The 26,273-nt window shown below is 51.5% G+C and overlaps 3 protein-coding genes across 4 annotated transcripts in view; 2 read left to right on the top strand and 1 right to left on the bottom strand.

Moving 5' to 3' along the window:
• The window catches only part of SLC27A1 (solute carrier family 27 member 1), a 51,682-nt gene extending 30,244 nt beyond the window's left edge, over window positions 1-21,438 (bottom strand). Inside the window, exons 1-3 of the mRNA XM_065875019.1 lie at window positions 21,433-21,438; window positions 19,720-19,721; window positions 577-593 (exon numbers count right to left, since the gene is read on the bottom strand). The gene's annotated coding sequence lies outside the window, so the exon portion shown is untranslated. The remainder of the gene's footprint in view (window positions 1-576; window positions 594-19,719; window positions 19,722-21,432) is intronic.
• Window positions 7,871-11,308, top strand: NXNL1 (nucleoredoxin like 1). The gene is made up of 2 exons (XM_065873787.1): window positions 7,871-8,196; window positions 10,978-11,308. The coding sequence occupies exons 1-2, from the start codon at window positions 7,871-7,873 to the stop codon at window positions 11,306-11,308; spliced, it is 657 nt and encodes a 218-aa protein (XP_065729859.1).
• Window positions 16,303-23,712, top strand: TMEM221 (transmembrane protein 221). Of its 2 annotated transcripts, XM_065875021.1 has the most exons (4): window positions 16,303-16,826; window positions 19,102-19,187; window positions 22,243-22,473; window positions 23,142-23,712. In XM_065875021.1, exons 1-4 carry the CDS (start codon window positions 16,507-16,509, stop codon window positions 23,201-23,203), a joined length of 699 nt encoding a protein of 232 aa, XP_065731093.1. In that variant the 5' UTR covers window positions 16,303-16,506; the 3' UTR covers window positions 23,204-23,712. The 2 variants fall into 2 exon arrangements, with proteins under 2 accessions (XP_065731093.1, XP_065731092.1); XM_065875020.1 differs by lacking the exon at window positions 23,142-23,712 and having other exon boundaries at window positions 16,507-16,826; window positions 22,243-22,712.
• Window positions 23,713-26,273: the final 2,561 nt, after the last annotated feature.

The following is a 26,273-nucleotide window of genomic DNA, read 5'->3' as shown; positions in this document are numbered from 1 at the left end:
GGCCCCAAAATATCCAACCCCTACCTCAGTCTTAAAGATATATTCCAATGGACTTCCCTGGTGGCACAGTGGTTAAGTATCTGCCTGTCAGTTCAGTCGACACGGGTTCGAGCCCTGGTCCGGGAAGATCCCACATGCCACGGAGCTGCTGAGCTCCTGCACCACAACTACTGAGCCTGCGCTCTGGAGCCCGTGAGCCACGGCTGCTGAGCCCACGTGACACAACTATTGAGGCCTGTGCGCCTAGAGCCCGTGCTCCTCAGCCAGAGAAGCCACCGCAAGGGGAAGCCCACGCACCACAGCAAGGAGTGGCCCCCAGCTCCCAGTAACTAGGGGAAGCCCGCGCTTAGCAACAGAGACCGAACGCAGCCAACAATAAAAAATATAAATAAAGTAATTTTTTTAAAAAAAGATATATTCCAAGGACCCAACTAATCCCAAATCCATATCCCGAAATCTTGTCAGTTAGGTCTCACCGCAGCAGCCCAGGGAGGGCAAAATCCACACACCAGTTCCCCACCCTTCCACAGGAACCCCCGAGTCCCTTATTTGCATCCCAAGGTCCTAAATGCTAACCTAGAGACCCTAAAGCCCTCCCCCTGATCAGGTGCGGGCCAGTGCTGGCCTCGCTGCCCACCACCCTGTTCCCTGGCTGACCTGGAGCCGCTCACAGACCCTCAGGCTTTGGCTGCTCTGTCGAGGGTTACCAGAGCTCAGGCAGCGACAGTGAGTACAAGACAGAGGACTCCCCTCCGGGGCTTCTGCTTCTGCAGACTCCTGGGACCTGCTCGGACTGCGTTGTGCCCAGGTGGGCTTCTGCTTTGGCTCCTTCTCTCCAAACTCCCCTTTCCTCTGCCCCTCTGCGCACCCCACCCTGCTTGTTTTCTGCGCAGCTTGGCCGACCTTCTCAGCACTCTCCTTGGGAGGTGGCCAGGGCCTGCTTCCAGCACCATTTAGAGGACAGGACCGGTCAGGCGCTCCCCTCCACACACACACACACACACACACACACACACACACACAGGTGCGCGCGCGTGTGCGCTAGCGCACCCATGCAGCCATTGGTCCCTGCGGGCCACCTAGGGTGGGTAAAATGGGGACGAGGAGGCCAGTCACTGATCCCCTACTTTCTTAAACGGGGGGGGGTCAGTGGAGTCAGCAATGCCCAGTAACTACAGCAGCACTCTTATCCTGCCACGTAGCAGTATTGTGATCACCCCACTTTACAGGTAAAGAAACTGAGGCCTGGAACTGTCACACTAGCTGGAGTTGAGATTCATTCATTCACAAATGTGGGCAGACAGCTTGCTCCCCTTCCTCACCCTCCTCCTCCCCTTTCACTCTTCCTTAAACTTCTCCTCCCTCTTCTCCATCTTGCCCTGATTCCCCCTACTTCCCCCCTTCCTCCCTCTCTCCCCCTCCCCCTTCTCCTTCCCCTCTTCAAGGCCCCCCCTTAGCCTTCTTCCACTTCCCCTTTGCTCACCTTCTCCCCCTGTCCACCCACTCCTCCTTCCCCTTCCCCACTTCCTCCTCCCCACTACTCCTCTTCCCCTTCTTCCCCCATCTTCCTGCCTTCCCTCCTCCTCCCTTCTTCCTCTTTCTTCTTCCCCTCCCTTCCTCCCCTTCCCCCTTTCTAATCTCTCTTCCTCCCTCCATCTTACCAAGTTTACTGAGCCCCGACTAAATAGTACACGTGGGGGCTTCCCTGGTGGCGCAGTGGTTGAGAGTCTGCCTGCCGATGCAGGGGACGCGGGTTCGTGCCCCGGTCCGGGAAGATCCCACATGCCGCAGAGTGGCTGGGTCAGTGAGCCACGGCCGCCGGGCCTGCGCATCCGGAGCCTGTGCTCCGCAACGGGAGAGGCCTCCGCAACGGGAGAGGCCACAGCAGTGAGAGGCCCGCGTAACGGGGAAAAAAAAAAAAAATCGTACACGTGGGACTTCCCTGGTGGTCCAGTGGTTAAGACTCTGTGCTTCCACTGTAGGGGGCGCAAGTTCCATCCCTGGTTGGGGAACTAAGATCCCAAATGCTGTGCACGGAGATACTCTTCTCCTCAGTCAGCAATCCCCAAATCCCCAAAAAGGCTCTGCAAACCCAACTTTTTCTTAAGGTAGTGCCAGTACTCCGGCGGAGGGACCACTTCCGCGGCACTGACCCTGGCTGTTTTCAGTGATCAATGATCCCTTTTTACCCCTGTTTATCCTTTATTTATCCCTTTACATAGGGGCTTCCCCATACCCCCCAGGGACATCACACAACACATGGCAGCTTTCGCCCTGTTACCTTCCTAAGATCTGAAAAATTCCCAATTCCAAAAGCGTAACTCTCCCCAGGGATTCCAGGTGACTGGTTAAGGAACGATCCTATCCCTGTTTCACAGGAGGGGAAACTGAGGCCTGGACAGAGGGACAGAACTCAGCTTTCAGGGCCAAAGCAGGCTCTGAGCCTCTCCAGTTGGGTGGCCTTGGGCAGGTCACCTCTCCCCTCAGCACACTGGTCGCCCTCTGGGTGGTAACGCCCACCTCCCGCGCGCACTGTGCAGAAAGGCTCACAAGGGGCTTCTGGTCTGGAGAGTAAGCAGGCACACAGTAGGTGGGGGGCACAGAATGATGGGTATCTCCCTTCCCCGGCTGACCACATGGGTCTGCAGGCCACAGCAAAGGGAGTTCTTGGAACTTTCTGGAAGAACAAGAGGGATGAAGCACACGTTGAAATAAAATAACCGGAAGATCAAAGCATGGGAATCGCACTGTCAGAAGAACATGAGCGCCATGCGGGAGGGAGCCATTTCTCTGCGCCAAATTCAAGTGCCCACTACAGTAGGGGTATTAGTTTATTGGGGCTGCCATAACAAAGTACCACAAACTGAGTAGCTTAAAATAACAGAAATGTATTGTCTCTCAGTTCTTCCTGAAGCCAGGAGTCAGAAATCAAAGTGTCAACAGGCTCATACCCTCTGAAAGTTCCAGGGACCCTTCCCTGCCTCTTCCAACTTCCGGTGGCTCCAGGCGTTCCTTGACTTCTGGCCATATCACTCCTATCTCTGCCTCTATCTTCACATGGCCTTCTCCCTGTGTGTCTGTGTCCTCTCCTCTTCTGCCTCTTATAAGAACACTTGTCATTGGATTTAGGACCTACCTAGATAATCCAGGATCATCTCATCTTGAGATCCTTAATTTAATTACATCTGCAAAGACTCTTTTCCAGATAAGGTCACACTCACAGGTTCTGGGGGTTAGGGCTTGGATATATCTCTTTAAGGGACACCAGTCAACCCAATATAAGCAGGGTGACCAGTTAGAGCGGTGATTCTCAACTAGGGGGCAATCCTGCTCCTTTGGACACTTGGTGACACCTGGAGACTTTTTTTTTTTTTTTTTTTTGCGGTACGCGGGCCTCTCACTGTTGTGGCCTCTCCCGTTGCGGAGCACAGGCTCCGGACGCGCAGGCTCAGCGGCCATGGCTCACGGGCCCAGCCGCTCCGCGGCACGTGGGATCTTCCCGGACCGGGGCACAAACCCGTAGTCCCCTGCATCGGCAGGCGGACTCTCAACCACTGCGCCACCAGGGAAGCCCGAGACATTTTTAATTGTTACAACGTGGGACCGGGTGTGGTGGGGATAGGGGTGTTATGGCATCTAGTGAGTAGAGGCTAGGGATGCTGCTAAATGTCCTACAATGTTCAGGACAGCCCCACACCACAGAGAATGACCTGGCCCCAACTGCATGGGGGCTACAGTTTGGAAATTCTGGGATAGTTGAAAGGCCCAGTTAAGTTGGAATGGACTCTGCAGCCTGACAGGCATCATTTGCTAGGTGACTTCTCCCAGGCTCTGTGCTTCACCTGCAAAAGGGAGTAAAACCTGCAAAAGGGAGTAAAACCATATACGTCTCATAGGGCTGTTCTGAGCACACAAGGCTGGCACCTATGTTGACCTGAAAAATAAAAGTTATTTTACCAGCAAAGATGGGTTTATGGGGAAATAGCATGGAATTACAATTCAGGACAAGCAACCTACAGCGAAAACCATAGACAAGTCCAACAACAACAACGACAACAAAAAGGAGAGGAACATTATTTTATAAAGAAAAAGGAGGGGGTGCTTCCCTGATGGCGCAGTGGTTAAGAATCCACCTGCCAATGCAGGGGACATGGGTTCGCGCCCTGGTCCGGGAATATCCCACATGCCGCAGAGCAACGAAGCCCGTGTGCCACAACTACTGAGCCTGCAATCTAGAGCCCACGAGCCACAACTACTGAGCCCGTGTGCCTAGAGCCTGTGCTCCACAACAAAAGAAGCCCACCCAACGCAACGAAGAGTAGCCCCCACTCGCCGCAACTAGAGAAAGCCCGCACACAGCAACGAAGACCCGACGCAGCCAAAAATAAATAAAAATTAAATTAAAAAAAATTTACTTAAAAAGAAAAAGGAGGAAGTTTAGAGGCACTGTTTGGAAGGAAAATCCACTGGAGAAAAGTGAGTGTTCAGGGTGATGAGAGTTTCTCATTGGCTGAGTTCCTGGGGTAGTTGATTTCTTGTAGGAGATTCAATGTACATCCTTTCTTTTGGTGCCTGTAATTGGTGATTCCTTCCTATTGATGATTCTTCTGTTGGGGCCTGTAATTGACAGTTCTTCCTGTAATTGACCTTGAGTAATACTGCTTGAGAGCTCCCCCTCTGGCCTCCCAACTCCATTTTTGTGAGGTTTCCCTTTATTTCATACCTTGTAAACATCTTAGAAGAGTTCTCCATTGCTGAGATAATTTTGCTCTCAGTAATCTCTTGAATTCACAATAAGCTGGGACTTCCCATGGTTCTGGCAGAGAGAGGAAAATCTAACCAGGAAATTTTAAAGGGAATTGAAACAGCACACCTCAGATGGGACTCCAACCCACAATCTCTGGCAGATGGGACTTGAACCCGCAATCTCCCAGCTGAAACTTCACGCCTGGTCTCAGGGCTTACTGAAGTTCCAATTCTTGTGTCTTGGTGCAGAGAGAATTCAACGAGAGGCAAAGTGATAGGTAAGAAGTGGGGTGGGTTTTTTTTTGGCTGCGCCAGTCTTAGCTGTGGCATGAGAACGCGGACTTCTTAGTTGCGGCATCCATGTGGGATCTAGTTCCCCGACCAGGGATCAAACCCAGGCCCCCTGCATTGGGAATGCAGAGTCTTACCCACTCCGCACCACCAGGGAAGTGCCAAGAAGTGGATTTAATACTATAGGAGCGTTGTGAAGGATACAAGCTGGCAGGCAAGGGAGCTCTGCTGTCCTGAGAACAAAGGTGGCTACATTTTCATAATCAAAGAAAAAGTAGGTAGGGAAGAAGACCCCCTTCTTCCTCATTCTTGGGTAGATGTCAAGGCTTACCTCATTAGCTCCTCCTTTAAGCTTGTATGGTCTAATTGGGACTGTCATAGCGCTACTTAAATCATATGTATTGGGCTGGCCAAAAATTTGGTTCGGGTCTTTCCATAGCCTCTTACAGAAAAACCAGAACGAACTTTTTGGCCAATCCAATCTATTAGTAAAAAGGTGATAACATATACTAAAATATGCTAATTTATCTCAGGTTTCAGTATAATGTCACCTTTCCCCTAGTTTATTTCACCTTTCCCCCATATTCCTCTGTAAGCTACTGAGCCGGAATGCAGTTTTCAGGGCAGGTTATCTTACAGACCTCACAATGCCAAATGCAGGTCTTGTATCCATTTTTTCCGTGGTAGTGGCCTAAGTAAGTGTTTAGTTTCAAAATGTTCTGATTTATCTGCCAGATGACCTGGGCATTTCCTGGTTGATGTCTAGTTTACGGTGACCTCCTGAAGTCCTTCTCTATCTTCCCCTAGTGGGATTTCTAGCTGTGTATCTTACTCTATCCCTATCAGAATGAAAGGTGGCCCATCAGGGATGGGCCCAGTCACAGAGCCTTGACAAGGTAGGTTAAACTCTTGAGAATGAGGATTTTGTGGTTTTCTTTTTTATTGTTTAAAGCCAATACTAAGTTTCTTTCCGTCTCTCACATCTCCCCAGGTCCAGAAAAGTCCTCAAGACCTGGTGTTCTGGTTACCTATTGCTGTATAACAAATCACCCCCAAACTGAGTGGCTTCATCCAAGGCTAAGCAACTATTTCTCAGGATCCCATGGGTTGCCTGTGAGACAGGCTGGGACCTGGGGCCTGGGACCCTTTGCTGCAGTGCTTGCACCTGGGCAAAAGTCTCCTCAAGCAACAAAATATGAATACAAAGAAACTATAAGGGACTAAAAAGAACTGCTTGCACGCACAGTGAGGACAAACTATGGACAAGATACAAAAAGACCAAAAAACCCCAACTGCCGCTTCTGAAGAGCTGGGAGCAAAAGCGGGGTACAGCGCATGCCCCCTGCACACACCACCACCAAAGGGGTGGGCAAACCACCAAAGCCGCCCCTCCGACCCAACCCTTGGACACACCCCTCCCCTCACCCCATATAAGGAACCAGCTCGCCCCCACTTCAGCAAGCAAGCCAGCAAGGGAAACTGTTCCTGGTTCTGCAAGTAGGGGCCTGCAGCAGGGGCCCCAGTAAAGCCTTGCCTGAACTTCTTGTCTGGCCTCTGATCAATTTCTGTTGATTAAAGAGGCCAAGAACCCTGGTCAGTAACACCTGGGCGTCCCTCTGCTGGTCTCACCTGGCACAGTCACTGTGCTACATTCTGTCAGTGGCTGGGCTGGAAGATCACACGTGTGGCAGTTGGCTGGGCACCTAGCTCTCTTGCATGTGGCCTCTCAACCAATAGGCTAGAACGGGTCGCAGGCCAAATCCTGCTCACTGCGGCTAAGAATGGTTTTTACATTTTTCAACGGTTGAAAACAAAATCGAAAGATTGATGCCTCACGACATATGAAATTCAAATTTCAGTGTCTGTACATAGAGTTTTATTGGAGCCCAGACACACAAATTAATGTACATATTGTCTAGAGATGCTTTTGCACAATAAGAGAATTCAAAGTTGTAGCAGAATTCTGTGGCCTAAAATGTCAAAAATATTTACTCCCTGGCCCTTTACATAAAAAGTTTGCCAACCTCTGGGCTAGATCAGCTTCCTTACATGGGGCGTCTGGAGGCCACATTCCAAAAGAGTGAAAGTGGGAGGTGAGAATAAGGCTTATCCTGCGAACTCACACCTTCCACCACATTCTATCAGTCAAAGCAAGTTGGGAGCCAACCTGGCTTCAAGGAGAGGAGAACTAGTTCCCAGCGCTTGGTGGGAGAGGGCCACAAAATACCGTGACCATGATTTTCACCCTTACTCACCATGGAATCTTAAGGTGGGCTGTTCAGACAGAATTCAGGAGGGCGAAGGGAAGAAAAAAACGTTTATTCTTATTAATTTCTAACCGGAATTTAGCCTGTTTTCTCATGTCCTATCAAAGCAGATATTGGCCAGCTCTGTGACTTTGTCACCCGTGTAAATCAAAGATAATTTCACAGGACATCCTGGTCATGGCAGGCAGACACCTTGAAATATCATTTATGCTCATCTCGACTTAGAAATCACTGTTATTAATTAGTTGAGCCCTGTGGTTTAGGATTACCGAATGCATTCACGAAGAGGCACGTATCTTTTTACATCACAATTTAACAAAATATTTTCACACCAGTATGTCAGCCTGTTTTTTTTAATGCCTTAGCAGCTGTCTGCTGAGACAGGCCCATGAGCAGCTGAGCCCCTGCCCTCAGAGGCAGCAAAGAATCAGGTCGAGGTTAGGCAGATTAGTGAGGTTCTAAACTGGCCTCCTAAAAATTCCTAATCCTGGGACAGCAGCCAGTCAGCAGGCTCGGGGTCACACAAGGTCCTTGCGCCCTGTCCCCAGCACCCAGCCAGGGTTGCCATGGCCTGCCTGTTCTCTGGCCGTGTCCTGATCCGAAACAACAGTGACCAGGATGAGTTGGACACAGAGGCCGAGCTTAGCCGCCGGCTGGAAAACCGACTGGTGCTGCTGTTCTTTGGTGCCGGCTCGTGCCCGAAGTGCCAGGCCTTTGCACCCATCCTCAGGGACTTCTTTGTGCGGCTCACGGATGAGTTCTACGTGTTGCGGGCAGCCCAGCTGGCTCTGGTGTACGTGTCCCAGGACTCGACAGAGGAGCAGCAGGACCTGTTCCTCAGGGACATGCCCAAGAAGTGGCTCTTCTTGCCCTTCGAGGATGACCTGAGGAGGTGAGGTGCGAGGAGAGGTCAGGGAGGGCTTCCTGGAGGAGGGGCTGTTTCTACTGAAAGTGAAGTATTTGTTTACTGAGGTATCTGTTCCATCTGAAGTTGATGAGCACCCTCTGTAGGCCAATCAGAACAGAGAACTGGGGGGGAGGGCCGGGGGAGGGGTACATATGCCCATTTCCATCCAGCTCCCTGGGGAGTTTACAACCTGGGAAGGGGGGAGCACAAACGTGAAACAAAGACTCAAACACTCAGATAAATACATAATAAACAACTGCAGTAGTTCCCAAGGACAAAGGGAGGATGTCATGTGGAAATATCATGGGGAGACCTTGCTGAGATTTGGGGGTCAGGGGATGCTTCCCAGAGGAAATGGCTTTAAAGAGAGACACCCCCCCACCACCACCAAGGACAAGGAGGATAGGAGGGTAAAAAGTGAGGAAAGGGAAGGGTTTCCAGGCAGAGGATGTAACCCAGACAAAGGCTCGGAGGATTTCAGGGAAAGAACAGCCAATTCAGGGAACAGTCATACCAGGAGTAAGAAGGCAGCACGTGGAGCAGCGCCCCAAATGCCACCTAATGAGCGTGGATGTGATCCTCAGAGTAGCTGGGAGCCATGGAGGGCACTGGAGCTGAGAGAGAGAGAGATGGTTGAGTTCCAGCTGTCCAAGGAGCTGCCCAATAAACAGTGTGATTGTTTGTGGCTCTTTGCAAACTTTCCCCTTTTCAACAGTGAGACTTTCATTCTTTTTATTTATTTACTTTATAAATTTATTTCTATTTTATTTCCTTATTTTTGGCTGTGTTGGGTTTTTGTGGCTGTGCACGGGTTTTCTCTAGCTGCGGCAAGCAGGGGGCTACTCTTCATTTTAGTGCCCGGGCTTCTCATTGCGGTGGCTTCCCTTGTTGCGGAGCACGGGCTCTAGGCACGTGGGCTTCAGTAGTTGTGGCTCGCAGGCTCTAGAGCACAGGCTCAGTAGTCGTGGCGCACGGGCTTAGTTGCTCCGCGGCATATGGGATCTTCTCGGACCAGGGCTTGAACCCGTGTCCCCTGCACTGGTAGGCGGATTCTTAACCACTGCGCCACCAGGGAAGTCCCTCATTCTTTTTAAACCCCAATTTTTTACTATGAAAAGTTTCCTGCAAGCCGTGTGGCATGGCCAAAGGAAAAATAAAAGAAAAATTTCAAAGATACCAAAAAGTTGGAAGGAGCACACAATGAAACCCTTGGGCATTTTTGCCATTTGCTTTATCTCCATGCACGTGGAGTTCGATCTGAACCATTTCAAAGTGAGTCGCAGACTTTGTGCCATTTTACTGATGTCATCAATTTTGTTACAAAACTTAGAAGTTTCTGGTTATGGAGACCTTCATCCCCACCCAACATTATCAGAGTTGGCACACTTGCTCACTCCCACAGCCTTCTGCAGCTGAGGAGGTTCTTTTCCCCAAATGCTGAACATTTCCCTCCCCTGGGGGAAGAAATGCCAGCTGTAAGGGGATCATAGCCAAACATTGACCTTGTTTGAGGCAGGGTCCTCTCCACAAAGCCTTCACCCAGGCAAGTATCCAGACAGCGTGAGCGAGTCCCCACCCCCTACCCCTCCCACACACAGGGTTGCCAGATAAAATACAGGACACCCAGTTGAATATAAATTTCATGTAAACAATGAAGAATTTTTGAGTATAACTGTGTCCCACGTGATGCAGGGACATACTTATAAAAAGTTATTTGTTGTTTACATGAAGTTCAAATTCATTCACACAGGGTGTCCTGTATTTCTAGTTGCTAAGTCTGGCAACCTACTCCTGTGGGATTTTGCAAGTATCAATACTATGTGTCTCTGTAAGGAGGCCTGGAAAAGGGCCACCCAAGAACCCCGTGGGTGGAAGTTAAGAATCATGGGTGATGGGACCAGTCTGGTAGCCTACTTAACTCCATGATGACCGTGTGGGGCTTTGGCCTAGATGGGAGGTTTGGTCTGGGGGTCTCCTGTGGATGGCTTTTCACTGGCTCTCTCTCATACAGAAAACAAAATCAAAAACTCCTTACCATGGCCCTGCAGGGCCTTTATGATCAATGCTGCACTCCAATCTCCCTCTGACCTTCAGGCTTTTGCACCGGCTGTGCACTCTGCATGGGAAAACTCTCCCCAGTTCTCCCCTTCCTCTTCCTGCAGATTTCAGCTCCAGGGTCACCTCCTTAAAGAGGTCCTCTCTGACCATAAGCCCTTTACTCAGTTTAGTATCTCTTTATGGAATCTGTCAGTGTTTATTCATTCATCCCACACACATTTCCTGAGCATCTACTCTGTGCCCGGCACTGTTTCGGGCACTGGGGACACTCGTGAATAGGGACAGAAATCTGTGCCCTAGTGACGCTACTTTCTATTGTGGGAGAAAATGACAAACAGGAGAAATAAACTATGCCGTGTGTTGGATGCTGAGAGCCGCGCATCAGCGGAGAGAAAGAGAGGCGTTGAGATTTAAGGTTAGGTGTCTGCAGCATACAGGGTCTTAATCCGCAGATGTCTGGAGAGAGTGCTCCAGGCAGAGGACATGGCCAGTGCAAAGGCCCTGTGGTGGGAGCATGTCTGGGGTGTTGGAGCCAAAGCCCAGAGGCCAGTGTGGCCTGGCCTGTTCTGGTTCCTGGGCATCCCCAGAGGCCGGCATGGGACAGTGCACACAGAAGGCGCTCAGTAAGTACTGGGAGGAGGGATGTGGGGCTCCTCAGCATAGGGTCAAGGACGAGGGTCCGACCGGACTGACCCGCCCGCCCCGCAGGGACCTCGGGCGCCGGTTCTCCGTGGAGCGCCTGCCGGCGGTCGTGGTGCTCAAGCCGAGTGGGGATGTGCTCACGCTCGACGCGGCCGACGAGATCCGGCGCCTGGGCCCAGCCTGCTTCGCCAACTGGCAAGAGGCGTCTGAGGTGCTGGACCGCAGCTTCCTGCTGCCAGAGGACCTGGACGACCCCGCGCCGCGGAGCCTCACCGAACCACTGCGCCGCCGCAAGTACAGAGTGGACCCGGCTGCGCGGGGCGTACGAGGCCGGGGTAGAGGGGGCGACCCCGGCCAGGAGGGCGGGGCCGAGGGCGGGTCAGTGGGGCTGTTCTGATCCCTTTGGTGGGAGAGAACAGACAGGGGCGGGTCTATGAGGAGTCCTTCCCCCTCCCCTAGGGTGGGTGGGGCTAGGGGGTGGGGGTCTGCTCTGAACCCTCCGGTAGGACAGAACAGGCAGACAGGGGCGAGTCTGTGATAAGCCCTCATCCCACCCCCACCCCCCGACCTCCCGGTAGTGGGCGGGACCGGGGGGCTGTTTTGAGGCCCCATGGTGGAAGGCTGACGGTTAGAGCAAGCAGAATCTCTGATGAGCCCCAGCGGGACTGGAAGTGGGGTCGGGGTGAAGGGAGGGGACCATTCTGAGTTCAGGCCAGGAGGAGGGAGGGGACGTAGCGTCAGGCCGGAGCCGCGGGCTGGGGAGGCGGTCTGTATTCTGAGCCCTGCCCGAAGAGCAGAGGGGCGGTGAGGGTGGAGCTGCTCTGAGCTCCCCGGATGCAGAGTAAAGGCCGAGAAGTGGGGAGCAGGAAGGGTCTTTTTTGCGGCCCACCCTCCACACCCTCAGGATTCAGTGGGGGCGAGGGGCTGTGTAATGAGATGGCGGGGGAGAAGCAGGGCCGGACCTGAGGTAGTTCGGACGCCCCACCCCCGCCACAGGTGGAGGGTGAGACCTAGCACAGGGCCGATGACGGAGGTTTCTGTGTGAGGCCTCCCTCCCCCCCCCCCCCCCCCCGCGAGGACCTGGCAGGCCCAGGACCTGTCTTGGTTCTCCAGCGGCCGGGGTGGTGAAGCAGGGAGAGCTTTTCAAGGGCCTCTAGAAATATTTTTAAGACTTGGAGAGGAGGGGTGGTTACAAGTTCCAAAATGGGAAAATGCAAACCAAAATCAAATGATGGTGCTGAGAACGCTCGGCCCACCGTGCACTAAATGGCGTTGTTCACATGCTTCATGCGCAAAACTACAGCAATCCTTTAACAACAGATTTGTAGTTTGCACGGGATGCAGTTCAATATTTGGTGTCGTGTGCGCTGGGTCCAGGACCTTCAGCGAGGGCTCAGAGTCTCCCTGTCCCTGGTGAACTGGGGATTCACGAGGAGACAGCAGAATATAGAAATCAAAAACCCTAGTCTGGAGCCCCTTCCCGGCTGTGTGACTGTAGGACAGTCACCTCCCCTTTCTACGCCTCCTTTCTTTCCTCTGGAAAATGACAGTAAGGCAAGGTCCTACCCGGCAGGTCAGCCAAGGACCCAGAGCCGGAGCTCGCTCCGCGCATGAACGTCTTCATTTTGCCTCTGGCGTCGCCTGGCGGCGAGATGGGGAGGTGCGTCCTCGGGGCGGGGCCAAACATGCAAATGAGGTGCAGTCCACACCTGTTCCCAGTCTCCGGAAAGGGTGTGCTAGGAGGGCGGTGCAACTCCGGGATTTGGGAGGCCCTGGAGGCCTAGGGACTGGACAAGTGCCTCATTTCTTGCTCACCCCTAACCCCCAATCTCCAGGTGAGGAAATTGAGGCTCAGGTCGGTGATGCCACCTGCTCTGGTTCCAGACACTTCTTGCCCTTCATTGACCTTAATTAGGCCTATCTGTGAAATGGTTGTGTTAAACCCTGTGTGATAATGGCTCTTAAATTCTTAGGTCGCTGGCTCACCGACAGCCTTTAAAAGAAGTTAAAAAACATCCTTCCCGAGAGCAAACCACAGGACACACCTCCCATCCATATCTTTACTATTATTTCAGCCAGCACGGAATGAGAGTGGCCAGGTTTTGCCCCCTGGGCAGCGAGGTAGGGAAGTCCGCTCCCTGTCCTGTCAGGCTGTGTGATGTGGACAGGTCACTGGCCGTCTCTGAGTCTCCCTCCTGGTAGATAGGGATCAAACCTCCCATCCCCATCTCTACTCCTGCTTGTCACAGCTAAGGTGAGGAAGGGACAGCTTGGCGTCTGGCCAAGGCAGACAAGATCACTCTCAGAGTGTCACCTACAGAGTGTTGCCAACTTGCAGGGTTAAATTTCCAAATTGAAACCAGACACCCCAAAACCAGAGAATCACCCCCATATTCAAAGGGAGTGCCAGGTTGTGGTATCTGTGACACTACCCCCCAGCCTCCATCAAATAATTGTGAAGTCTAAGAGAGGGCTGTAATGACCTTTGGCCATTGCATAGAATTGCCCCTTTATTTGGCTGGTTTAGCATGTGTTTTCACCTCCTCCCCAGAAGGGCAACCTGGACCTGCCTTTGTCACCACTGGGTCCCCAGAGCCAGGGGGCACGGGTCCCCATCAATGTTTTTCGAATGAATCAATGCCACTATCTTACATCTGTGTATCCCCAACACCCAGAACAGAGCAAGGACTCTGTTCCAAACAAATCACTGAGCCCCAGCTATCCCAATGTGAGACGTTTTCTTACCTGTAAAACATGGAAAATTCACTCTAACTTTTGCGATGATGAAAAAGGCTGGGTGTGTTGGGCCAAAGCCTGGTGAATAAATGAATGAATAAACCGATTCCTGTTATAGATGAGGAGGCCCAGAGAGGTTAAGGGATTTACCCAAAGCCACACAGCAAAGGAAGAAGCCACCTGTTGCTGAAGGGTCACCCTGTTCTCTCCCCTGGGGTCATTTTACCCATCAGGCACTGGGCTGAGGCCTCAAGGCCCACAAACTTTTCCCAAAAGACCCCAAAATTTTGAAACCTGAAAAAAATGGCTCCCCAAATTAGAGAAGAGACCTGGAAATTCAAAACCAGTGGGATCTATAACATTTCTGTGAAGCAATATAAAGCAGTGGGTGGGAGCTAGGCTGTCTGTGTTTGCTGCGTGACCTAGGGAGTTACTTAACCTCTCTGTGTCTCAGTTTCCTCATCTGTAAAGCCTAGGTGATGACTATGCTGTCTTTCAGGCCCAAATGCATTAAGACAGAGATGGCTTGCAGGAGGCCATGTTGACCTCATTCACTCTTATATTCTGGATCTATCAGGAATGTGTTAACTTTGAAACCATTTTCAGTTTTGATATTTCAAACTTTGCAAGAATTACAGAGCAGGAGTACAAAGCGATCCGTTCACTCATGCATGCAACAAGCATTTATTAAGGGCCTACTGTGTGCGAGGTGCAGACCCAGACACAAAGGGGACACAGCAGTGGACACTTGAAGCAGACATTCTGTGGTCTGGAGCAGCCACCCATCCCCCACTACCGGGCCACACATAGTGGGAAAATGCACATGGTGCGCTGCCAGAGATGTAAAGTGCTACAGGAAAGCAAGAAGACAAACAATCCAAATGAGTGAAGGATATGAAGAGATATTTCTCCAAAGAAGATACACAAATAGCCAACAAGGGCATGAAAAGACACCCTACTTCAGTGGTTATTATGGAAATGCAAATCGAAATTGCAATGAGATACCCATTCACACCCTGTAGAATGGTTACAAAAAAAAAAAAACAAAAAACAGAAAATAACAAGTGTTGGAAGGGAAATGAAGAAATTGGAAGCCTGGTGCACTACTGGTGGGAATGTAAAATGGTGCAACCGTTGTGGAAGTTCCCCGATAAGTTAAACAGAGAGTTACCATATAACCCAGCGATTCCACTCTAGGTGTAGACCCAAAAGAAATGAAAACAGGACTCAAACAAATCGTTGTATGTGCATGTTCTTAGCAGCACTATTCACAATCGACAAAAGGTGGAAACAACCCAAATGTCCATCAAAAGATGAATGAGTAAAGTAAATGTGGTCCACCCATACAATGAAATGTTATTCAGCCATAAAAAAGGAATGAAGCATGGGCATATATACACTACCAAACATAAAATAGAAAGCTAGTGGGAAGCAGCCACATAGCACAGGGAGATCAGCTAGGAGCTTTGTGACCACCTAGAGTGGTGGGGTAGGGAGGGTGGGAGGGAGGGAGATGCAAGAAGGAAGGGGACATTTGTGTATGTATAACTGATTCACTTTGTTATAAAGCAGAAACTGACACACCATTGTAAAGCAATTATACTCTAATAAAGATGCTAAAAAAAAAAAAAAGGAATGAAGCACTGACACGTGCTACAACATGGATGAGCCTTAAAAACCTTATGCTCAGGGAAAGAAGCCAGACACAAAAGGCCACATAGTGTCTGGTTTTGTTTATATGAAATGTCCAGAAAAGACAAATCCGTAGAGACAGACAGTAGATTGATTTGTGGTTACCAGGGGCTGAGAGGGGGGAATGGGAAGTGACTGCTAATGGGGGAGAGGGGGGAATGGAAATTCCAGAACTAGATAGAGGTGATGGTTGCACAACGTTGTGTATGTACTAAATACCACTGAATTGTTCACTTTCTAATGGTTACTTTTTTTTTTTTTTTTTTTGCGGTACGAGGGCCTCTCACTGTTGTGGCCTCTCCCGTTGCGGAGCACAGGCTCCGGACGCGCAGGCTCAGCGGCCATGGCTCACGGGCCCAGCCGCTCCGCGGCACGTGGGATCTTCCCGGACCGGGGCACGAACCCGTAGTCCCCTAAATCGGCAGGCGGACTCTCAACCACTGCGCCACTAGGGAAGCCCCTCTAATGGTTAATTTTATGTCGTGTAAATTTCACCTCAATTTTTAAAACTTAAAAATAAATAAATAATATCCCCCAAAATGTGCCGTGGGAAGAACAAAGGCTAGCAGCGAAGGACAGGTGTGCTGCTTGGGGGGGGGTGCAGGAGGGCCTCTCTGAGGTGGCTGACGTTTCTGAAAACCTTGAAAGAAGGTGAGCAGAGGGGACATTCCAGCCAATTGCCGGATCCACGGGTAGAGACCACATATCAGCGCGAATTATTTAAAAATTCGTTCAAGTTTCTTTTCCTTCTTAAAAGACAGCAATGAAACAGGTGCTTGGGGCGGCGGGAGGGGAAAATGGGGCACTTGAATGAGTTTATGGATCTGTGAGGCTCTCTGGATCCCGCCACGGCGCCCTTATCCCACGTGGGACCGCCTCCGCCCCTTCTTCGCCCCGCCCCCCGCAGGCCCCGCCCCTCCAGAACTCTGAGGCCAGGAGCTGTCGCTCACAGAGAAAGAAAAGACTTTGTCTCAAGTTTTCCCAGAGCTTTCTCGTCCTCACCGCGACTGGCATCCCGAGCCCTCTGCGGCCCCGACAATATTCAGAAACCCCCCCTGCGGCCCCGCCCCCTCTGGACCGCCGAGGGCCTCGGACGCCCCTCAACTCCCCTGCCCCCTAAAATCTCTTTGATTCCTCAACTGTCCCATAGGCCCGCAGGACCCCTCCATGGCCAGGTCGTACGGCGGCCGGGTGCTGGCCGCGATGATCCTTTTGGGCATACCCGCGGCCGTGCTGGCGGCGCTGGGCGCGCAGCTGCTGTTCCAGCTGCAGGCGGGCCGCGCGGAACTTCGAGGACCGCGAATCGACGTGGTGGGCCCGGAGCTGGGCGGCGGCCCTGGGCTGCCGGAGGACGCGGCCGGGGCGCTGCTGCCGCTGGCAGCCGCGCTCGCCGCCCTCGCCCTGGTGCTGGGTCTCACCTGCCTGCTTCTCGCCGCGCTTTGCGGCCACCTGGGCGCCGAGATGGCGCGGGGACCGGGCTCCGGCAGGTAGGAGGACCGGCCCCTCTGCCCGGCTGGGGGCTGGACAAGCCCGGGGGAGCCGCTTCCCTTCTCTGGGCGTCACGTTGGGGGAGAGCTTTCCTTCCTCACTCCCTCCATCCATCTTTCCCTTCCTCCTTTCTTCCATCCCTCCCTCACTCTCTTTCTCCTTCTCTCCATCCATCCCTCCCTCCATCCTATATTTGTTGAAAATTTACAGCAGGTACAACTACAGCTGGGACCCCCTTTTCAAAGATGTGGAAACAGGCTCAGAGAGGGCCTGGGGTCAGTTAGCCCCAGTGTTGATAGCGTTTGTCATTTATGGAACCCTAAGCTCTAGGTGCCCCCCACTTAATGTGGATTAACACAGTGAAGCCCCCTGGGTGGCTGGTGCTGTTATTATCTCCCGTTTTAACAGTGTGTTAAAAAGAGTCTGCTCTCTCTAGGCTGCCAGGATTGGAAGGGAGTGGACTGGATTTGAACTTGAATCTGGTAGAGCCAGAACATGTGCCCTGGCCCTGGGTGGGGTTCCTTGTCAGGCACCTGAGCTCGGGGATACGGGCACTGGACAGGGCGGCTGGTGGGTGCATGTGGAGTGCGGAACCTTCCTTGAGCCAAGGACTTGGCTGTCCCATATCTGAGTGTTTCCTTCCAGGATGCTGGGGGAGGGGAGCTGGGATCCTTGTCCAGGATTCCATGGATTTGAGCAGATGGGAGATTCCACCATTTGATCCCATCCGAACTGTGCACCCTCCATCTGATAGTTCAAGGGGTGCTGAAAAGCATGCGTTCTGTCAGTTGACAAATATGTGTTGGGCACCTGCCGGGGGCTGAGCCGAGCATTTGGTGTTGGCGACCCAGCAGGAACCAGGCGGACCTGGACCCACCTTCATGGGGACACAGATAATGAAGATACAAAACAGATCAGTAATGTCAAATGGTGATGAATGCCGGAAATGGATGAAAATGCGGTGATGTGGTGCAGGAGGACAGGGTGGGGGATGAGATGGGACCATCAGGGGAGGCCTGTGTTGAGACTTGAGGGAGGAAAGGAGGCAGAAGATCTGGGGGACTGTGATCCAGCCAGAGGGAACAGCATGTGCAAAGGCCCTGGAGCAGGAATGAGCTTAGGGCGTTAGAAGGTGATAGAGGTGATTGGTGTGGCTGAAGGGTAGATAAGGAAGATGAGGGCCAGGAAGTGAGAGGTACTGGATTTTTTTTTTTTTTTTCCGCATGTGGCATGCATGCTCTTAGTTCCCCAACCAGGGATTGAACTTGCCCCCCGCCCCCTGCAGTGGAAGCATGGAGTCTTAACCACTGGACCACCAAGGAAGTCCAAGAGGTACTGGATTATATAGCACTTCCTGTGCTGTGGTGAAGCCCTTGGGGTTTTCTCTGACTGAGAGTTGTGAGCCAGGAGGGATGTGATCTGACTTAAGTTTGAAAGAACCCACTTAAGTTTGAAAGAACCCACTCTGGCCACTGTGCAGAAAAGGGGTCAGGAGGGGAGTTGGAAGGCAGACCAGGGAGGAGGCCATTTCCATGGTATTGGTGGGAGGTGAGTGATGATGGAAGCTCTCAGAGCTTCCTTTTCCTGATCTCACAGGACTGGAGAAGGGCATGCACCCAGCGGAAGCACTTAGCAAGGGGCTGGGCTCAAAACTAAGTCCTCAATCCATGTCAGCTCTTGGGAATCTCTGTTTCTATTGTCACTGATAACAAGTTAGCCTCAGTTTTCTCACCCCCAAATAAGCTTATGGTCTGTAAAATAATGGAGGTCAGATGTTTAACAAGTGTCTGTACACAATAACTGCTTCATTAGTGTTGGATGTTCGAATGGACTGATGTATATGGATGGGTTTTGGGGGAGGGGAATGGGATGGATAGTGACTGGATGGATGAATGGACAGATGGTTGGTTTGCTCGATGGATGGTGACTGGGAGATAGACGATGGATGGATGGGTGGGTGGGGGTTGGATGGATGGATGGCTGGATGGCAGGTGACAAATGGATGAATGGATAATGATGGATGTTTAAATAAATGGCTGGATGGATGAACAAATCATGGTTAAATGGATGGATGGCTGTATGGTTGAATAATTGATGGGGATGGATGGATGGTAAAGGATGAATGAGTGGGGGGATAGATGAGTGGATGGTTAGGTCCTCACATAGACCTCCAGTTCCCCAAAGCTGGACCACTCCCCCTACCTCTCCTCCCGAGCCTTATGCCACCAGCTCTGCCTCCTGAGCCCATTTTCTTCCTGCCCCCCTCCCTGCCAGGTCTGACTGGTTTCTCTATGACTGCCGCCTCCTCAGACATGTGGCCCTCGGCCTCTTCTGTTGTGGGGTCTCCGTCTACTTAGCAGGTACGTGCTCAGGATAGAACATGGGGTATAGGGCCCTGGGTTGTGGTGACCGGGGGTAATAGCCCCACAACTGGGGTCAGCTCCAGAGGCAGCCTGCCTGGTTCACTCTTGGCTCCTACACTTTAGCCCATGGCTGGCATCTGATCCCAGTGGGGATTCCATAAATGGCAGCTGTCTTCAGAACACCTCTGATCCATCAGTTTTCTACATTTGGTTTGAATAAAAGTTTCCAAGTCCTTGGTGGTTTCTGGAGATAGCGTTTCACAGGTTGGCCTTAGCAAAAACTGTTTTGGTCACAAATATCTGAATCCAGCTCAAGAAGGGCTTAAGAAAAAAAAAAAGTACGCTTCATAAACCAGAAATGCAATTCTAAATCCCAACACATGAAGCAGAGTAAAAACTAATAACCTGAGTGCCAGAGGGACACACTGCACTGTCTTTCCTTCCCCGACTTATAACTTTTCTTTGATCAACATTCTCTCACCCACACATGCTGGTAAAGGAATCCAATCATCACCTTTCTTAAAGAGACTCCTGACATCTTATATTTTGTTCTAATCTTGAAAAATATGTTGCTGGTGCTGGAGACTCAGCGCTGAATCATACATAGATCCTTGGCAGCCTTATAAACAACCTGTTTCACTGGAAGAAAAACAAATCAGCTGACTGAAAAACAAGGGATTTGCTATTACTGTTTTTCCTTAGTACCATAATAGAGAAATAGAAGTTTACAAGATATATTTAAAAGATTTATTCATGAGATATGAGCCTAGGGGTCATTGTGGGAATTTGTATGTACAGCGCAGCGAACTCTGCATAACTCTTGTTGTTTGACTTCATAAAATGCTCTGGATTTTATTAAGTGTGGAACTTCCCTGGCGATCCAATGGTTAAGACTCTGCGCTTCCACTGCACGGGGCGTGGGTTCATCCCTGGTCAGGGAACTAAGAACTAAGATCCCACGTGCCACGTGGCCAAAAACAAAACAAACAAAAACAAACAAAAATGCTCTGGATGTGTGTTTTTTAAAAAGGAGAGTGGATGGAGTGACTCGTGTATCTGAAAAGATCAGGGGTTATTGGCCTCAGCTGTGGCTGGATCCCCGCACTCCAATGAGGTCTTCAGAAATGCTTCTCACTTCATCTCATCACCTGCCGTGCCCTGAGAAAGAGGCCTGTCTCTGTAAGAGCTTTCAACACAATACCTATGACCTCAAGCCTTTTCATAAGCCAACAAAAATGTTGGAGACTTGGAGAATAAAATATTCTTATTCTAAAATACAAGAAAATTCACAAAGGGCAAACAAAGGTAACTATGTCAGCCTCATTAAGCATTAAATTAAGAATTTGTTCAGCTCCCATTTAGATTCTTTTTGAGGATAGGTGACCTCACTCAGCAAGAATTCCTGAGCATGTCCAGCCAATCATTCATTCATTGCTAACCAGAGCCAAAATAATAGTTATAAAGATCTTTCAAAAAAAGAAAAAAATGTTTAGGGCTTCCCTGGTGGCGCGGTGGTTGAGAGTCCGCCTGCCGATGCAGGGGACGCGGGTTCGTGTCCCGGTCCGGGAAGATCCCACATGCCGCGGAGCGTCTGGGCCCGTGAGCCATGGCCGCTGAGCCTGCGCGTCCGGAGCCTGCGCTCCGCAACGGGAGAGGCCGCAACAGTGAGAGGCCCGCGTACCGCAAAAAAAAAAAAAAAAAAAAAAAAATTTTAGAGCAGGGACTTCCCTGGTGGTCCAGTGGCTAAGACTCCACGCTCCCAATGCAGGGGGCCTGGGTTCGATCCCTGGTCAGGGAATTAGATCCCACATGCTGCAACTAAGAGTTCGCATGCCGCAACTAAGACCCAGAACAGCCAAATAAATACATAAATAAAAATATTTTTAAAAAATGTTTAGAGCAAAAAAAGTCCTTGGCCTCGCCTTAATATGTCAGACATGATGCATTGTGGCATCTTCAAAAGCAAGAGTACAGAGCTGGAGAAAGCATTAAAACAGCCCACAAAGTGCCAAGAAGTCCTTCAGCTCTGGGCTTCTCTTCTACCGATTCCCTAATGGCTGCAGTTAGAAAATAACCCTGTCCTCATAGGCCAAGCAAAGGTCCCAGGGCTGACTCTGATTGGCTGAGCTTGGGTCATGTGATAGCCATGCACCAATCACTATAATCAGGGGAAGCAGTGCTCTGATTGGCCTAGAACCATACATGTCACTGATGCCAGAGTGGTGGGTCAGTCCTTCTAGACCAGTGACCAGGGTAGGGGTAGGGACTGGACCAGCACTTCTCAATGGGAACTGATTCTGCTCCTGAGGGAACATTTGGCAATCAACATCTAGAGACATTTTTGGTTGTCACGATAGGGCAGGGGGAGCGTACTACTGGTATCTGGTGGATAGAAGTTGCTAAATGTCCTGCAATGCACAGGACAGTCCCCACCAAAAAGAATGGTGGTGCCAAATGGACATCGGACAGGGCAACAGAGAACCAGTACAGGTCCTCAAGGCCAGGTCGTCAACTGTCTTTTTTGTTTTTTAAGATTTACTTTTATTTATTTATTTTGGCTGCTCCAGTTCTTAGTTGTGGCACGTGGGATCTTTTTAGTTGCGGCATGCGGGATTTTTAGTTGCTGCTCTTTAGTTGTGGCATGCATGTGGGATCTAGTTCCCTGACCAGGGGTGCAACCCAGGTCCTCTGCATTGGGAGGGCGGAGTCTTACCCACTGGACCACCAGGGAAGTCCCCGCCAACTGTCTTGTTGTTCAGATCAGCAAACTGAGGCCAGAGAGGGACTGTGATTCACTCAAGGTCAATCACAGGGATTCAGAAAGCCTGAGATCTGAGTTGTTTCAATCGTGGTAAAGTACACATAACACACAATTTACCATTTTATAGTAAAACAGATGTGATGATGATGTATTTGTCGGGTGTGAAAGGGTTAGATGAGTTCGTCTATGTGCCTATCATAATGTACAATTTTCTATAACTGCTCTCCATTTGGGGGAGCTCTCCCAGGGGTTGGAGAACAAACGTTGAATAAGAGCCGTTTCCTTCCCCAGCACTATCCATCTACGCCCTGCTTCTCTTCGAGATCGAGACGGGTGCAGCAGCTGCCTCCATCCTTGGCTTGGGTGCTCTGGTCCTGGTGGCGGCGCTGACCCACACTCTACTCCGGGCCGCCCGGGCCACCCGCCGTGGCCTCCATGAGCTGTCCCCACCGCACTTTGAAGACGACCCTGTCTGCCCTGCTGAAGTCTCCAAGGCCAGCTCCAGGGCTCAGCCCCAGCAGGGTACCCATCACTGGACCCCCTACTCATCCTGCCCAAAACCTGGGGACTCCCTCAGATCCATGGTTACTGCCACAACACCTGCAGCCATAGGGGGAGGCCGGGAGGGCAGCCTGCCTGCATTCCGCATGCACCGGACACTGTCTGCCAGTGAGGGGCACTGGGAAGAGGTCACGCATGAGATGCGCAGCATCCTGAGCCACAGGCCAGGGGGTTCAGGGAAGGACTCCACTCTGGTGTGAGCCCAAAGATCAAGGATAGAGACCTAGTGTCAGGCAGCAGGAAGAGGACTCTTGTAGAGATAGCTCCAGGCTCAACCACAGTAGCAGTATAACTTGATTTCTCTCTCAGTTCACAGCATCCCTGACGTGTGTCCTCAAGGTTGCCTCATGGCACAAAAAGGCTGCCAGGGCTCCAACCTTTACCTTTACCTCACTCAGAGAGAAAGGCAGAGGGCCAGGACTTCTCAGGAGATTTTGGAAGTTTTCCTGGGAGGCCTTGGGACACTTCTGCTTATACCCCATTGGCCAGAACAGAGTCATGTGGCCACGCTTCAACACAGATGAGACAAGGAAATGTAGCTGCCCAGAATGAATAAGATTCTGGTATAGGCAGGAGGGGAGGGGAGAGCTCAGGCAGCATGTCTCTAAACATCTCCGTCCATTTTACAGATGAGGAAACCGAGGCCCAGAGAGGGGCAGTGACTCACCAAGGGTCCCACGGCCAGTATTGAGCATCAGAGCCAGGATTCGAACCCAGGTCCTGTAACCCCCATGCTGCTGATAGTGCAAGTCTCAGACTCTGCGACTCCTTCCGGGCTGTGAGCGTTTGAAACCTGTGTGTGCGGAGCTCAGAGCAGCCCAGGGCCATGGACGCACCTGGAGGCCTGGACCCAGACTCCTGGCTGTGGGCCTGTGGCTGAGGGCTTCACCGCTCTGTGTCTCAGTTTCCTGGTCTGTAAAATGGGAATGGAAGCGGTCCCTCTTCCTAAGGCTCCCGTGAGACTCCGTGTGAGCCATTCCAGGGGCCTGTGCGTAGCAGGTCCTCAAGGCGTGTCAACCTGTGCTTCTGTCAGTCGGGGTGCCTGGTAGCAGGAAAAGGTGGGTTGATGGCCAGTTTCTGGGACTCTTGGAACTGACAGGGCTTGGAGTGGATAACTCAGAGCCTCAGGGGGTCTCCGGAGGCCCTGGCCCCACCCCTGTCCTGCACAACCTGAAAATAAACTCCATGTCACTATTTCCATGTCATCTGAGCCATATCCAAACATGCTGCGTGGCCAAGTGCAGACCCAGGATGAGGGGTGGAGTGAAAGGAGTGGGGGTAGAAAGGGCAGGAGTCAGGGGACAGAGAGTGTGCCCCTTGTAGAGCCAAGTCTGGGGCCCATGCCCCACAAATCTTCACGCATATACGTTTCACAGGGTGTGGGGATGGCCTGGTCCCTGCCCCAACCCCAAATGGACAAATGTCCCCAGAAGTCTCCCAACCCGTCCCTTCCTGGGCCGCACAGGGACTCAGGGGTGGAGGAAGCTCAGCCACACAGTGGCTTGAAGTCCCCCAGGACCCATCTCCGTGGGCAGAGAGGTGGCAGCACCCAGCAGGGAAGCTAGTCCCCAAACCTGACCTTGGGTAAGGATTCTGATGATCAAGTACAGAGTTGGGTGCCCCATTGGCTTGGATCACCTCCTTCCTGAGCCCCTGGGAGGCTGTACAGACCTCCTCCTCCCATATGGCACCTGTCACAGGGGGTGCCCACGAAGCATAGGCTCTCGGTGAGCATGAAAATATCATTGAAGAGGATCGAGTCAGAATGAATGTCGTGTCACATGCCTAGTACTGCAGACACACACCAGGCACTTCCAGCTTTAGTTAATCCTTAGGACAACCCCACTCACAGATGGGCAAACTGAGGCCAGAAAAGCAAGGTCACTCATGTGAGAACACACAGCGGTGGTGATGGCTGGAACCCCATAACCCTGTCGTGTAGGACACCAGGACATAGCTAGCGCCCGGGAAACACTGGAGACTCCAGTTTCTGAGAACTCTCTGGAATGGGGGAGGCCCTGGGGACTCTGAGGGTGGGCAAGAGAGTTGAGGAGGAAGGACCCAAGCTGGCTGTGTGTGAGGAGTACCTGGTGGACTGGTCAGGAGAATTAGAAGCTAGACCTCTAGGCCTAATCTTCAAGGCCAGGACTAGAGTGCGGGTACAAAATTTAAGGAGGCTCTAAAGAACTGAAAACAAGGGTTCAGACAAATCCTTGTACACATGCGTTCATAGCAGCGCTAGTCACAATCACCACAAGGTGGAAACAACCCAAATGTCCATCAATAGATGAATGAATAAACATAAAGTGATCCATCCATACAGTGGAATATTACTCAGCCATAAAAGGAAGGAAGCTCTGACACATGCTACAGCATGGATGAACCCTGAAAACATCATGCTGATTGAAAGAAGCCAGACACAAAGGCCAATGATCCCATTGATATGAAATGTCCAGAACAGGAAAATCTATAGAGATATAAAGTAGATTAGTGGTTGCCAGGGGCTGGGGGAGGGGGAATGGGGAGTAATGGCTAATAGGGATGACGTTTCCTTTGGGGTGATGGAAATGTTCTGGAACTAGATAGAGGTGATGGTTGCACATCGTCCGTGCGCTAAATGCCACTGAACTGTACATTTTTAATTGGTGAATTTCATGTTATGTGAATTTCACCTCAACTTAAAAAAAAAAAAAAGAAAATTTAAGGAGGCACTCACTCTCAGGTTCCTTCACGTGCAGGTGGGCCCCAAGTTTGAAGCGAGCACCTCCTTAAATGTGGGTCCTACGTGCTCACTAGCCTCATCCCAGTCTGATCTCTGCGCGTCCTCCTGGGACCAAGAACTGGAGCCTTGGAAAGTCTGCAAGGTTACAACGTGGGAGGCTGGCTGGAAACGCTGCCCACAGTCCCTGCTGAAACCTGGCCCTGTTGTCAACACCGCCCTGGATGGGGTGCTGAGCACCTTCGTATTTTGATCAGAATCTGGCGAGCAGGGAAGAGGCTGGTCCTAGGGCTGGAGCCAAACGCTCTGGTTGCTCCCTGTCCTGGGCACCTGATGAGGGTTTTGTGTTCCAAGAGCCAGCTTGGACAGACCTGGCTCAGGGAGCAGTCATGCGACCTGCACTTCAGTTCCTTTCTTTATAGAATAGGGCTAATCCCCCAATCCCATCATAGTACAGCTGTGAGGACCAAATCGGAGAGTATCAATGACTCCGTTAGCTCCACGGGCCTCACCGACATAAGTAGCTGTCGGCATCCTGGTACATTTTGAGGTGTAGACACATCTGTTAAAGATGCTGCCTTGGGGACTTCCCTCGTGGTCCAGTGGTTAAGAATGCGCTTTCCAATGCAGGGGACCCAGGTTTGATCCCTGGTCGGGGAACTACGATCCCATATGCCGTGGGACAACTAAGCCCATGCGCCACAACTACTGAGCCCGCACGCTGCAACGAAGAGCCCGTGCACTGCAACGAAAAGATCCCGCATGCCACAATGAAGATCCCGCATGCCACAACTAAGACCCGACACAACCTAATTAATTAATTAATTATAAAAAAGATGTCGCCTTGGTTTAGGGTCATCAGAACCAAAGGCTGAGATGATTGCCAAGATGTGGTTTACCTGGGAAGTGACCCCAGGAAGCCCCGGAACCCTGCAGGGGGCGCCAATGGGCAGATGGCGCTAAGGGAAACGGGGGCTCGATCCCCCTGGGCACCCCAGGGAGACAGTATAGAGCACACATGGCAGTCGGTCCCAGCCCAGGG

The sequence above is a fragment of the Phocoena phocoena genome, chromosome 3 (assembly GCF_963924675.1).
Source record: "Phocoena phocoena chromosome 3, mPhoPho1.1, whole genome shotgun sequence".
In the NCBI taxonomy this organism is placed as follows: Eukaryota; Metazoa; Chordata; class Mammalia; order Artiodactyla; family Phocoenidae; genus Phocoena; species Phocoena phocoena.
Note: the sequence above shows the minus strand (reverse complement) of the source record. Positions and strands in the feature narration are given on the sequence as shown.